The sequence below is a fragment of the Miniopterus natalensis genome, chromosome X, assembly GCF_054644295.1.
Source record: "Miniopterus natalensis isolate mMinNat1 chromosome X, mMinNat1.hap1, whole genome shotgun sequence".
Classification (NCBI taxonomy): Eukaryota; Metazoa; Chordata; class Mammalia; order Chiroptera; family Miniopteridae; genus Miniopterus; species Miniopterus natalensis.
Window position 1 is genome coordinate 16,553,436 of NC_142103.1, and position 15,110 is coordinate 16,568,545.

At 41.5% G+C, this 15,110-nt stretch overlaps 1 protein-coding gene across 2 annotated transcripts; it reads left to right on the forward strand.

The window, feature by feature from the left end:
* Positions 1-64: 64 nt before the first annotated feature.
* Positions 65-9,775, forward strand: RNF113A (ring finger protein 113A). 2 transcript variants are annotated; one of them, XM_016222358.2, is made up of 3 exons: positions 65-1,196; positions 1,318-1,386; positions 9,444-9,775. In XM_016222358.2, exons 1-2 carry the CDS (start codon positions 197-199, stop codon positions 1,374-1,376), a joined length of 1,059 nt encoding a protein of 352 aa, XP_016077844.1. In that variant the 5' UTR covers positions 65-196; the 3' UTR covers positions 1,377-1,386; positions 9,444-9,775. The 2 variants fall into 2 exon arrangements, with proteins under 2 accessions (XP_016077844.1, XP_016077843.1); XM_016222357.2 differs by having other exon boundaries at positions 9,455-9,775.
* The last annotated feature ends 5,335 nt before the right edge of the window (positions 9,776-15,110 follow it).

Consider the following 15,110-nt stretch of genomic DNA (forward strand, 5'->3'; position numbering starts at 1 on the left):
GGGCGGGGACACGTACGCGGCGGAAGAAACGACGGTGGCCCGCAGGGCTCTAGGGTGGTGCCTTCGCGCCCGGGTGCTCCAGCTTCCGCAGCGCGCTTTGCTCCGGGTGCTCCGTGGAGCCCGCGGCGCGCAGTAAGGTGAAGCTGCCCCACGAGATCCCGAACGCCGCAGCCGTTTTGGAGCTCGGGACTGGAAAATGGCAGAGCAACTTTCTCCAGGAAAGGCGACAGACCAGGTGTGCACCTTCCTGTTCAAAAAGCCTGGGCGAAAGGGGGCTGTAGGCCGCAGGAAGCGTCCGGTCTGCGAGCAAGAGCACGGAGACAGCAGCTGCAGCAGCAGCGACGAAGGCAGCACTGTGGTTCGCCGCGAAAAGAAGCGGGCGACCCACAATCCGATGATCCAGAAGACCCGTGGCAGTGGTAAACAGAAGGTGGTTTACTGCGACTTGAGTAGCGAGGAGGAGGAGGAGGAGGGGAACGTGAACGGGAATGAGCCCGAGACTCTCCGTGTGGTCTACAAGTCCACCCGCTCGGCGAAACCCGTGGGGCCAGAGGATATGGGGGCGACTGCTGTCTATGAGCTAGACACAGAAAAGGAGCGTGACGCACAAGCCATCTTTGAGCGCAGCCAGAAGATTCAGGAGGAGCTGAGAGGCAAGGAAGATGACAAGATCTATCGGGGAATCAATAACTATCAGAAGTACATGAAGCCCAAGGATACATCTATGGGCAATGCTTCCTCCGGAATGGTGCGGAAAGGCCCCATCCGAGCTCCCGAGCATCTGCGTGCCACCGTGCGCTGGGATTACCAGCCGGACATTTGTAAGGACTACAAGGAGACTGGCTTTTGCGGCTTCGGAGACAGCTGCAAATTCCTCCATGACCGATCAGATTACAAGCATGGGTGGCAGATCGAACGTGAGCTTGATGAGGGTCGCTATGGTGTCTATGAAGATGAAAACTATGAAGTGGGAAGTGATAGTGAGGAAATACCATTCAAGTGTTTCATCTGTCGCCAGTCCTTCCAAAACCCAGTTGTCACCAAGTGCAGGCATTATTTCTGCGAGAGCTGTGCCCTGCAGCATTTCCGCACCACCCCGCGCTGCTATGTGTGTGACCAGCAGACCAATGGCGTCTTCAATCCAGCGAAGGAATTGATTGCTAAACTGGATAAGCATCAGGCTGCAGAAGAGGATGGTACTTATGATTTTCCGGAAAACCCTGATGAGGGTCCAAGTCTCATTACTTAGTTTTCCCATTATATTCCAATTTCAAAATAAATATTTTGGAAATCTTAATTTGTGTCCTTCCTTTCTAGGGAAAGTGACAGAGGAAAAGGCAGGTGGTGAAGTAGGTTCCTGGATAGATGGCTTGTGAAAGCAGCAAGGTAGGTATAATCTGTATTTTTACCTGGTATAAAATGCTGCCTGTGTGCAACTTTTCAGAGCTCTTTGGCATAAATTACAAGGATGGGAGAAGTTTGGAAAAGAGCTAGAATTTGCTTGAAAAAACCAAAGCTGTGATGAAAGGAAGAACCGAACCTATTTATTATATCACATTTCTGTATCACTTAATGGTTTACAGAAGTACTTCCATGCATTATCTCTATTGGGAGCCTGTGCTACTTCATAATACACCCTAGCCAAGGTGTGTGTGGGGGGAAACAGGTGAGTGGGAGAAGTGGGTTGGGGACTGGTGGCTAGCACCACAGAATGCATGTATGGGAAATGGTCCTTGCTGTCTTTGAAGCACCTACACTAACCCTCCTTCCATGGATGATTGAAATAATCTATGCTATGCGGTCCAATATGATAGCTGCTGGCTTCGTGTGGCTGTTGAACACTTGAAATGTGGCTGGTGGCCACTATATTAGACATTGCAGTCCTCGACTGAACTTGGGAACCTGCAGAGGGCAAAAACCTAATATTTTATAATGCACTGTCTGAAACTGTGTCCTGACAGACCCTGTAACATAGCTGATCACGCCCTATTAAAGTTAATCTAGGTACCGGTCTTCCTAACCAATTTGTCAACTGTGACTAGCCCAGTGCTTGACGCCCTTAATAAGGCCAGAGAGGTTTCAAAAGGGGGATTGGGGCCAAAGCCTTGAGTCCAAGTCAAGAAGTTTGACTATATTCTGTAGGTTATGGGGAGATAGCAGAGTTTTGGGGAAGGGAACACAATCAGACTTTTTAAAAATTTTGTGGTTGCAGGCTATCAGATTGCAGGGAGATGGATGACAAGAGATAAGGAGGCCAGTTAGGCCAAATGATTAGTAAATTTTTATTGATCTGGCTAGAATTTGGACTGATGCCAGGAAAGAAATGTGGGTTAGGTTTGTTTTTTTAAATTCATATGATGAATCCATTTAAAGATACTCTTTGAGCAGCTATTCTGTGTCAGGCACTGTGCTTGGCATAAGGGATATTAGCAAACAATGGACATAGCCCCTGTACTCATGGAACTAGACATCAAACAATGACAGGCGTGATGAGTACAAGAAAAAAAAAAAGTCCACTGGGTTGATCTCAGGATAAACCTAATCCCAGCTTTGGAGGAGTTCAGAATCATAAACTCACAATGTGAAACTTTTGTTTATTCTTGTTTACTTGCAATCCCATAAAAATTTAGATTCATCATGTCAACTACTGCAAAAACATGCTGGAATTTTGATTGGGATAGCATTGAAATTATAAATTTGGAGTAAACAGATCTCTTCTACACATATAACTGCATTCTATTAGGAAAATCACATTGGTACAATACTATTAACTAATTTACAGACCTTATTCAAATTTCATCAATTGGTCTACTAATGTCCTCTTTCTGGACCACATTGCTATCCAGGATCACACATTGCAGTTAGTTGTAATGTCTCCTTAGTCCCTCTTATTCTGGAAGAACTCTTAGCCTTTCTCTGTCATTCATGCCCTTGACACATCTGAAGAGTACTGGCCAGTTATTTTGTAGCTACCTCCCAGTTTTGGTTTGTGTGATGTTTCCTTATGATTAAATTCAGGTTATTCATTTTTAGAAGGAAAACCATAGGAGAGATGCTGTACTCTTCTCAGTGTATTAAAGTGAAACATTCTATACCACAATGTATAAAGTACAGTGGGGATACCTGAAACACTTGAGAAGCCTACTGGGAGAGGGGCTTAAGAAAGCATCACATAGGAAACAGCATTTAAGGGATGAGACAGAGAGAGCCGAACAGAAAACCAGAAAAAAGATGTTGTAGAGGCAGATGGAGAAACAGGAGCATACACTGCCATGGAAGGCAAAAGAAGAGAGTGTTCTTAAAAAGTATGGAGAGGTGGGGGAGGTGGGAGAGCGTAAAGGGGAGATAAATAGTGATGGAACGAGACTTGGGTGGTAAACACACAATACAATATACAGATGATGTATTGTAGAATTGTATACCAAAACCTATATATAATTTTATTAACCAATGTCACCCCAGTAAGTTCGATTTTTTAAAAAGTATCATGGAAAGAAATATGGCAATGAGTAACAAAATAATCATCAAACTGGTTCATTAAAAAAAATATTCCTGAGAATTTATACTAAAAAAGTTATTCAAAAGTAGAATAAAGTTTTATGGAAAAAAATATATATATATACAATGAATAGAAAAATATATAAAGTAATAGTCATCTAATGGGAACATTGATTATTTTTGAGTCTAGGGAATTGGTTACTGTAATCTTTGGACTTTTCTGTCTTGCTTGAATTTTTTTTTTTAGATGTTTACACTATGTTTAAATAGTAAAGTTATATTTCTGGGGGGAAAATTAAAAGATATACATTGAATTGTTATATGTTACATAAGCTGAGAGAAAGGGTTCAGGAGAAAACAAGATGAAAGGAAGAGAATGCTGCTGATGACTAAATTCTAGGAGGTAGCTAGAACTGAGAAGGGATGGAATTAAAAGCTTATGTCAAGAAGTTAGTCTTGCCCAAGGGTATAATTAGGACTTCTCTATTAAGTCCTTGGTCTTAAGTATATCACATAAAAGGACATTACTAGAAATGTAAGAAAGTTTTACATTTAGAAGTTAAAAAAAAAAAAAAAGTTAGTCTTGCCCTAGCCGATTTGGCTCAGTGTTTAAAGCGTCGGCCCTTGAACTGAAGGGTCTTGGGTTCAATTCTGGTCCAGGGCCCATGCCTCTGTTGCAGGCTCAATCCCTGGCCCCGGGTGGGAGGCAACCAATCGATGTGTCTCCCTCACATCGATGTTTCTCTCTCTCCCTTCCACTCTCTCAAAAGCAATGGAAAAAATATCCTCAGGTGAGGATTTTTAAAAAAAAAGTTCTTTTTTTTTTTTTTTTTTTTCCAAATTATAAGAGGAAGTTTATTTAGAAAGTTACAAAGGTGGTAGAAGTGAGCCAGCTGGGCTACGTAGGCTCAGGAAACAAGCTACAGAAGCAAAAGAGGGACCATTAAAGCTTAGGAGAGGGAAAGGCAAAGGTAACTGCTTGAGGGGAAGGAGAGGGATGGGAAAGGCCCTGTCATGCTCCCCAGCACAAGAAGTTAGTCTTAAAGAGCTGACAGAAGAGAAAGATAGCATATGTCTACTACTACACGTTTTTTAATACCTGTCTGAATCTTAGAATATACAGCCCGGCCAAGTGTGGCTCAGCGGTTGAGCGTCGACCTAAGATCCAGGCAATCGGGGTTCGATTCCTGGTCAAGGCACACGCCCGGGGTTGTGGGCTCCATCCCCAGCAGGGGGCCTGCAGGAGGCAGCCGATCGATGACTCTCATCATTGATGTTTCTCTCTCTCTCTCTCCCTCTCCCTTCCTCTCTCTGGAATCAATAAAGATATGTGTGTGTTTTTTAAAAAAGAATATACAAAATATATGCAAATGATCATTATTCTTAGGATCCAGAGCATTCAGCAGATTCTTAAAGGGATCATGAATCCACAAAAGGGCATAAATCAATGGTGTACTCAAAGTATTTTTCATGTTTACAAGTTTATGATTACATATTTTAAAAGTCAGAACCATTTATCACCTTTAATCAAATAGTACTTCTTCATAGGTGAAAACAAAATAGTTGTTCTTACAAATAAAGTTTTTTTTTTTAATTTGAAAAAAAAAAAAAGTATGCCAGCAGAGATGAGATTGCAGCTGGACTCTGAAGGAGCAAACCTAGTCTGAGGTCAGAGGAGTCTCCCCTAGGAAATGACCCTGGTGGGAATGAGAATATCCCAGGCAGAGAGTTAAGTATATACCAAGGACCTGAAGTGAGAGACTGGTTTCAGCTCAGAACTCAAAGCAGTCCAGGATGGCTGGAGGAAAAACACAAGGTGGCCAGGTAGTCAGGTCCAAAAAACAGACACCTTGAAAATCATGTTAAGGACTTTGGACTTTATATGAAGGGCACAAGGATACCTTCAAAGAGTTTTAAGAAAGAAAGTGAGCCCTAGCTGGTTTGGCTCAGTGGTTAGAGCGTCAGCCTACAGACTGAAGGGTCCCAGGTTCAATTCTGGCCAAAGGCATGTACCTCATTTGCAGGCTTGATCCCCAGCCCTGGTAGGGACTCATGCAGGAGGACCAATCGATGTGTCTCTCCCACATCGATGTTTCTCTCTCTGTCTCTCCCACTCTCTCTGAAAAGCAATGGAAAAAATGTCATCGAGCAAGGATTAAAAAAAAAAAAAGTGAAATGATCAGACTTGAATTTTATAAAGATAATTCTGCAGTGTGGGAAATGGATTGAAGGAACCAGACATGAGACAGGGAGATGGGTTAGGCTAGTGCGCTAGTCCAGGAGACATGATGGTAAACAAGACTGGAAGCTGTGGATAATCATTTAATAAATAGTTTTGAACACCCACTGTATGGTTAAGTATTGATTGATTTAAGCACTGGAGATAGAGCCATGACAAAAGCACTCAAGTTCCTCCTCTCATAGAACTTACATGAGAGACAGTAACAGATTTATATGTACAGATACATAAGATCAGATTGAGATAAGTACTATGAAGAATAATAAAGCAGTGTAAGGGGTAAGAGTGCAGTGGTATGGGAATGCTATTTTATATAGGGTGGTGAGGGAGGGCCTCTTCTGATAAGGTGACATTTCAGCAGAAACCTAAACAAAACAGGTATCCGGCAGAAGAGCATTCCAAAAAAACACCCCTGTGCAAAGGCCCTGAGGCAGGAAAGTACCAGGCATGTCCTAGAAACAGTGAGGAAGAAATATAATTGGAGTGGACTCAAGAAAGAGGAAAGATCCCCCCCACACACACACACACCCTGCCCTGCATTGGTCAAGCCGGTCAGCCTCTGCTCCTCTCACTCCTCCCTCTGCCCTAGCTCACTTCTCGAAGCTCCTCCCCTCTTCCTCTCCCAGGACTGGTCTGTCATGTTTCATCTGTTCAAGAGGACACTGAAGCAAAACAAATTGAGAACAACAACAACAAAAAGTTGTATGGCAGTTTTTACTTTTTATCACTCGTTTTAACTTTATAAATTAATAATGACAAAACCTCAAAAAAATATTAAGAAAGAGGAAAGACCTCCTACGGTTCTGTAACAGAACTAATAGAGGGAGGGGGCAGACTGTTTACAGTCTTATTCTCAGTGAGATGGAGCCGTCAGGAGGTGCTGAGCAGAGGAATGACATGATCTGATACTGACTTTATAAAAGGATCCTTCTGGAACCTTTAGGGGATAGATGAAATGTTTTCTATCTTAATTAGGGTATCTGTTACACAGGTGTCTACATTTGTCCAAACTCATTGGAATTTACACTAATTTGTGTTTCATCGTATGTGATTATATGTCATTAAGAAATATTTTCAAGTTAAAGGAGGGGGGGGAATCTTGTTGCTAGAGAGAAAATAAACTGAGCCAGAAGGGTCAAAGGATGAAGAGGACAGATTAGTCAGAAGGCTGCTGCCTCTCAAGGTGAGAGCTGTTAGTAGCTCAAACCAAATGGTGGTGAGAAAGGGTGCAGGGAAAACCGACAGGCACTCCTGGTGAGTTAGATATGGGGTACAAGATAAAGAGAAAAGTCAGGGTGACTTCAAGATTTTTCACCTGAGCAACCAGGTGGAAGGTGGTACCACTTACTGAGATGAAAAGATGCACATCCAGAAAAGTGTGTAAAGCACAACTTTGCCGTATAACAATAATTATATAGGAACACCTGCAATAACCACCACCCAGGTCAAGAAACACAAACTGTCCCAGAGAAGAAAAAGCTAAAGGAGTTCATCACCACCAAACCAGTAGCACAAGAAATGGTAAAGGGACTTCTTTAAGAAGAAGAAAGAAAGGATAAAAATATGAATAATATAATGGCAATAACTACATACCTATCAATAGTTACTTTAAATGTAAATGGATTAAATGCTCTAATCAAAAGACAGGGTGGTTGAGTGGAGAAGAAAATAAGACCCATACATATGCTGCCTACAAGAGGACCAGTTCAGATCAAAAGATATACACAGACTGAAAATAAAAGGATAGAAGAAGATATTTCTGGCAAATGGAAATGAAAAAAAAAGTTGGGGTAGCAATACTTATATCAGACAAAATAGACTTTAAAACAAAGTCTGTAACAACAGATAAAGATGTAGAAGCAACCTAAGTGTCCATTGATAGATGACAGAATATGCAATGGAATATTACTCAGCCATAAAAAGAGTGGAATCTTGAAATTTGCAATAAGATGGATGGACCTAGAAGGTGTTACGCTAAGTGAAATAATTTAGAGAAAGACAAATACCATATGATCTCACTTATATTTGGAATCTAAAAAACAATAAATGAACAGTCAAAACAGAAACAGACTCATAGATACAGAGAATATTTTGATGGTTGCCAGATGAGAGTGGGGTTAAGGGGCTGGGCGAAAAAGGTGAAGGGATTAAGATGTACAAATCGGCACTTACAAAGTAATCACGGGGATGTAGAGTACAGCATAAGGAATATAGTCAATAATATTGTAATAACCGTATGGGATGGGGGGTGGGTACTAGATTTATCAGGCTGGTCACTGTAAGTTAAATAAATGTCTAACCACTATGCTGTACACCTGAAACTAATATAATATTGCCTATCAACCATAATTTAGACAAAATTTTTTTTTAAAGACAAAAACACATAGTATTGAGTGAGGTAATGAGCAAAACAAAAGATGTATCATACCCAGGTTCTACTTTTAGCTTAATATAAAAAATAAAATCACAAACATGGCCTATTATATGTTAACCTAATAAAAGTCCTTTCCCAATTAGACAAAAAGTTGATGGATTTTGCTCGGCCGGTGTGGCTCAGTGGTTGAGCATCAACCCATGAACCTGGAGGTCACGGTTTGATTCACAGCGCTTCACATTGCAATTTAACATACCTAATAAGCCTAATCGGTTTAATATCTATTTTATAAAGAGAGAGAACCAAAAAATTTTGAGATTTTCCAGGGGCCCCCTGGCAAACCTCAAAGTTACTTCCAGGTCAAGAAAAAGACTATATAAAATTTGAATTTGGGGAAGTTTGTCAAAGTATCAGAAGGTTCTAAAATACTTGACTAAATAGGACCATAGGTCATTATGAAACAATACTTATTCATTTAACCAGTGACAATAAAAGAGTTCAAAAACACACAAAAGGTTACATAATTGTTAGCAAAACTTTGTTCTTATTATTGAGATGATTCAGTTTTCTTAAGTAGTCAAGAACGTGATTAAGCAACATAAAGCACAGAATATGATATTGATATAAAATAGAGTCTGTTTTCTTGGCAGAAAACTTTTCACAGTACTGTATCTTAGCAAGAGCAGACCAATAATCCATAAAAACTTCCTCCAAACTCTAATTTTGCATCAGCTTACTTTTAATATTTAAATTCATTCCAGTCTTACTTGACCACACATAAAATTTCCTTTCTTGAGAATCCTTTTCACAAACCTTATACAACTTTCTTTGTCCCATCTAATTTGTCTCTTGTTCTCTTACCTGTTCAGAAATAATCAACTTATTTTAGGACAAACTTATTTTCTTATAATTTCCCTCAAAAAATGTATCTCTACACCTTATATCTTCCACACATATCCTATTTTCCTTGCATTCTAAGTTGATTCACTTATTATTCCTAGTAGTTTCAATTATATATATTTGACTTTTTAACCTCTAAAAACCTCAATTTCTAATAAAAACTAAGTAACTGTGAACTGTTGAAACTGACAGCAAATCATAACAGAATGAGTATACTAGAATTTAGCTCCTAGCTGAAATTATTAACTCTTTTTAAGTGGAATGTTGTCATGTCCTGGGACCTGGAGGCCTGCATGTAAGGCAAGTTTCAGGAAGAATATAAAAGTATACTTTGCTTAAGATAATAGAAGAATGTCACCTGTTAAGCATAGGATGTATAGCTCTGCTTATTTTCCTGCTCTTAAGATAACATCACTGACTCACAATCCCAAGGTGTCTTGCAGAAATCTGTACGCAGAAAAGACCACCTGGCGTCACGAAGATCCTGGACAGGATGCCACCAAGAACTAAAATGAGAGTAAGAAAATTGCTGAAGCTTGCACGAGAACTGACCAACACAGCCAGAGATCCTGAACTCCTTACTCATGCTTACTTGTGATATTTTGCCTTTAAACCCCCCCAATTGTAAGCCATCGGTGATTTGGGTTTTTAAGTGATAGCTTCCAGTTCTCCTTGTGTGGTGCCCTGCAATAAAGCTACCCTAATTCCTCCACTGCGATTCTTGGTGTTCAGTGTTTGAATTTGCTGTGTGCCAGGTGAATGAACTCTCTTATTTATAGCTTCCATTAAGATTTATTCAACAAGTTTTGGTTTTACAGTACTGGGTAGGGGAAATGTTCCCCAGCTAGATATAATATTGATTCCTATTTAAATATTCAGGTAAGGTTGACATAACTTCTTTACATAATACCTGCTTAAACAATCCAACTTTCATAATCTTATTAACCATACATTTTTACGTTCTCTCAATCTAATTGTAGTCTGAGTCAGGGTATCTGATCTCTGGAAGATCACAGTTTACTGGAGAAGACAGAAAAATCACGTGAGAGTCAAGCATTAATTGAGGCATGTACAGGATGCTTCAGGGTCACCAAGGGACAACTGGCTAACTCTACCTGGGGACATGGGGGCTTCACAAAGGTGAAGACAGTTGGGTCAGGTCTTGAAGGATGAGTAAGAGTTTTCCAGGCAGACTAGGAGGAGGAAGGGCCTTCCAAGCAGAGGGAGTAGCATGGGCAAAGGTACAGAGATGTGAGGGAGCACTGTAGGATTTTTAGCTGAGAGAGTAAAATAATCAGATTGATTCATTCTCTGACCCAACATATGAGTGCTATGCACTACCCTGGGTGGTGGGGATGACAGCAGTGAAAAAACCAAATCCCTTAACTCATGGAGCTTACATTCTAGTTGGAGGATCACAAAGAGCCAAGGGATAAAAATCAAGCAGGGGAAGATAACAGAGAGGGAGCAGAGGGTGGTTTTAGACAAGGGTGGTCAGAGAAGGCCCTCCTGACCAAGTGACATTTGAGCAGGACTTAATGAAGCGAGGGAGCAGGCCTGGCTAGTGAGTGGGGAAAGGTAACACCAGGCAGAGGGAACTGCAGGTGCAAAGGCCCTGGGGTGGGAACATGTTTGGTGTGATCGAAGAACAAGCAGGTGGGATTGGGGAGTACTGGAGCAGCATGAGGGGTTTGGGGTGGGGGATGAAGTTGGTAAGAGATGGGATTAGTGAGGCAGAGAAGGACCCGATCATGTAGGGGTATGTGGGCCACAGTGAGGGGTGGACATCTCATTCTAAATGGGGTGGGAAGTGTTTGCTGAGACTGCATGTTATGGTATGAGAGGAAAGTGAGGTGTCAAGATAATGCAAGGGCTTTCACCCAAGCAACTGGAAGGATGGAGATACTGTTAAGTGAGGCAAAGGACACTGGAAGGAAGCTCAGGAGGACTTCAGTTTGGACGTGCTACGTTTGAGAGGAGGAGATCCCCATTAGATCTCCAAGGGGAGCTGTCAAAGAGGCATCTGGATCTGTCTGTATGAAACCTGAGCAGGGGGTCAGGTGCACAGGGGGCATTTAAAGGTCTGAGACGGGATGTGAGTACACAGACAGAAGTGGTCCAAGGCCCAAGCCCTGTGGCTCTCCAACCTCCAGACTCTAGGAGACAAAGAGAGTAGGAATCAGCAGAAGGCACTGACTGACTGGTTAGGGAGATCAAAGGGAAGCCAATGGAGTTTGGTGTCCCAGAATCCAAGGGAAGGAAGAGGTTCAGGGAAAACAAGGTAATTGACTATGTCAAATGCTCCCGAGAGGCCCAGTAAGGTAAGGGCTCACCACTGGATTTGATAGCAGGAAGGGAGGGCATAGAAAATTAGATATCCACATGCAAAAAAAGAGAAAGAAATTGGACCCTTATCATGCACTATATAAAAAAATTAACTCAAAATAAATGAAAAACTCAAACATAAGACTTGAAAGTATAAAACTTCTAGAAGAAAGGTAAGGGAAAATTTTCATAACTTTGGTCTTGACATTGATTTCATGGAAATGACACAAAAAGCACAAGTAAACAAGTGGAACTACATCAAACTAAAAGGCTTCTGTATAGCAAAGGAAACAATCAACAGAGTAAAAAGGCAATATATGGGACAGGAGACAATGTTTACAAAATATACATCAGATAAGGGATTAGTCTCCAAAATATATAAAGAATTCCTATAACTCAACAGTAAAAAAAAAAAAAAGTAATAACCCAGTTAAAAAAATGATCTAAAGATTTGATTAGACATTTCCCAGACATATACAAGTGGCCAACATATATATGAAAAGATACTCAATGTCACTAATCATTGGGTAACTGTAAATCAAAACCACGATATCACCTCAAACCTGTTAGGATGGCTATTAACAACAGCAACAATAACAACAACAAAAGATGACAAGCAGTGAGGATGTGGAGAAATTGGAACCCCTGTATACTGCTGGTGCAGCTAAGGAAAACAGTATAGAGGTTCTTTTAAAAAAATAAAAATAGCCCGGCCGGGCATGGCTCAGCGGTTGAGCGTCAACCTAGGATCCAGGCGATTGGGGTTCGATTCCCGGTCAGGGCACATGCCCGGGTTGTGGGCTCGATCAATGACTCTCTCATCATTGATGTTTCTATCTCTCTCTCTCCCTCTCCTTTCCTCTCTCTGAAATCAATAAAAATATATTTAAAAAATAAAATAAAATTACATATGGTCTAGCAATCTGGCTGTTTAGCCAAGAGAATTGAAATCTGGCTCTGCAACAGATATTAGCACTCCTATGTTCACTGTAGCATTATTCACAACAGCCAAGATGTGAAAACAACCTAAATGTCCATCCACAGATGAATAGATAAAGAAAGTGTGGTATATAAAGACAATGCAATATTATTCAATCTTTAAAAACAAGGAAATTCTGCCATATGTGCCAGCATGGGTTAACCTTCAGGACATTATGGTAGGTGAAATAAGCCAGTCACAGAAGGACAAATACTGTATGATTCCACTTAGATGAGGTATCTAAAATAGTCAGACTCATAGAAACACAGAATAGAATGATGGTTGTTAAGGGGCTGGAGGCAGGGGGAAATGAGGAGTTGCTAATCAATGGGTATAAAGTTTCAATAATGCAAAATGAATAGAAATCTGTTGCACAGTAGAAATCTGTGTCTACAGTAGATAATACTGAATTGTACACTTGAAAATCAATGCTGTAATGCACACTTTAAAAAATTTTGTTAAGAAGGTAGGTCTCATGTTAAGTGTTCTTTTTTTTTTTTTTTTTAATATATATTGATTTCAGAGAGAGGAAAGGAGAGGGAGAGAGAGGGAAATAGAAACATCAATGGTGACTCATTGATCAGCTGCCTCCTGTACCCCCGCCCCCCCACTGGGGATCAAGCCTGAAACCGGGGCATGTGCCCTGACCGGGAATCGAACCTTGATCTCCTGGACCCTAGGTCCATGCTCCACCACTGAGCCACACCCAGCTGGGCAAGTCTTACTGTTTTAAATAAACACACTCTTCAAGATTACAGTACATACAAAATGTTGGTAATTATTGAAACTGAGCAACTGCTTAATGGGAGTTCATTATACTATTCTCTCTACTTTTAGGCATACTTGAACATTTCCATAATAAAAAGGTTTTAAATTTTTTTCCCAATTATTTCCCCATCTAAAATGCCAGGAAAAAGTACCAATATTTTTTACCAGGAAAACAAGATTTTGTAGGATCAGGCCGATTTCTCTGGCTTCATATTTTAAGCCCTCTCACCCCAGCCCCTCTTGCATTCTATACTGTAGGATTTCTCAGACTCAATACTATTGTGATTTTGGTTCCAATAATTCCTTGGGGCAGGAGATTTTTAGCAGCATCTGTCTTCTACCCACTAGATGCCAGTAGCACTCATCTGGTTGTGACAACCAAAATAATTCTCCAGACTTTGTCAACTGTTCCCTAGGGGGCAAAGTTGCCCCTGGTTGAGACAACTGGTCTAAGTATACCAGATGGTCCACAGTTCCTAACATGATATGCTGTTTAATATCTCTGATAATTTGTACAAACTATTCCCTTTGCTTAATATGTTTTTCCCCTCCTCTTCCTGACAAGTTTTGTTAATAGTTCAAATACCTGCTTAGAGCAACACTTCTTGGGTGAAGTCTTTGTTTCCTGTGTTCATTTCATTTTTGTAACCATCCCTAACACAATCCCTAGCATAAAATAGGTGCTAAATAAATGTTTGCTGAAAAGATTAATCATAATTATTGAGATTTTTATTGAGGTCCTTGTCAGCACTGTATTTTATGAAAGGTATAAAGCAAGATTCTCACTCTAGAATGGTTTACAAATTAATGGGTGTGATAAAATATTGTTAATTATCACCTATTACCCTTTCTCTCCTTTGTCTTGAATAAAAGAAGCTCTGATGGCTGTCTAGCAAAAAATACTTCCCAGCCTCCCTACAGACTAAGTCCTAGCCACGTGATGTAAGTGGAAGTGTATCCTTTAAAAGGGGTGGCATGCTCTTCCTGACTTCCTCCTTCCTATTGGCTGGAATGCTGATTAAATGGCTGGAGCTCAAGCAGCTATTTTGGACTAGGAGGCAAAGCCTCATGCTAAGAATGGCAGAAGAGTCCTGGCTGGGTAGCTCAGTGGGTTAGAGCATCTTCCCCATACACCAAGGTTGCAGGTTTGATCTCCGGTCAAGGTACATACAAGAATCAGCCAATGTCTGCAGGGATAAGTGGAACAACAAATCAGTCTCTCTCTCTCTCTTTCCCTCCCTCCCCCCAAAAATGAAATTTTTTTAAATTGCAAAAGAACAATGGAGAACAAGTCTGTGGCCCTGATGAGCGTGAAGCCACCATGCTCACCTTGGACTTCATGCCTTCTGATTTTATTTATACCAGAAAGAAATAAACTTTTATCTTGTTTAAAACATGGTTAGCCTGGCCAGCGTGGCTCAGTGGTTGAGCACTGACCCATGATCCAGGCGATCCCAGGATCCATTCCTGGTCAGGGCACATGCCCAGGTTGCGGGCTGGATCCCCAGTGGGGGCGTGCAGGAGGCAGCTGACCAATGACTCTCCTCATTGATGTTTCGATCTCTCTCCCTTCCTCTCTTTGCAATCAATAAAGACATAAAAAGGAAAAAATTAATTTAAAAAAAAATACGGACCCTGAAGTACCTGTGTATGTTCTAGAACGCCCGGCCAGAAGCGGCTAACTGCTTTGCATGCTGGGATTTGTAGTCCGCCAAAGAGTCGTTCTAGTCAAGATGGCGAATCTGCTAATGACGTGTAGAGAGCGGCCCGCCCCAGGGGAGTCTGGACCGAGAAGGGACTGGGTGGCAGTTGGAACCTAAGACAAGGTGTTAAAACCTCTTCACCCAAGGAAGTGGGGCGCCTCGAAGTCTCGCGAGATGCTGACGGGGCCCAACGGAACGCGGGGCTGTCACATCACTAAGGGCGCTTGTTGGGGGCGGAGCCGTGACGGCAGTGGGCCGGGAGTCGTAGGTGCCCGGTAGGGGCATTTGGGCCGAGCTTCGACTGTGAGAAGCAAAGCCGTGGCC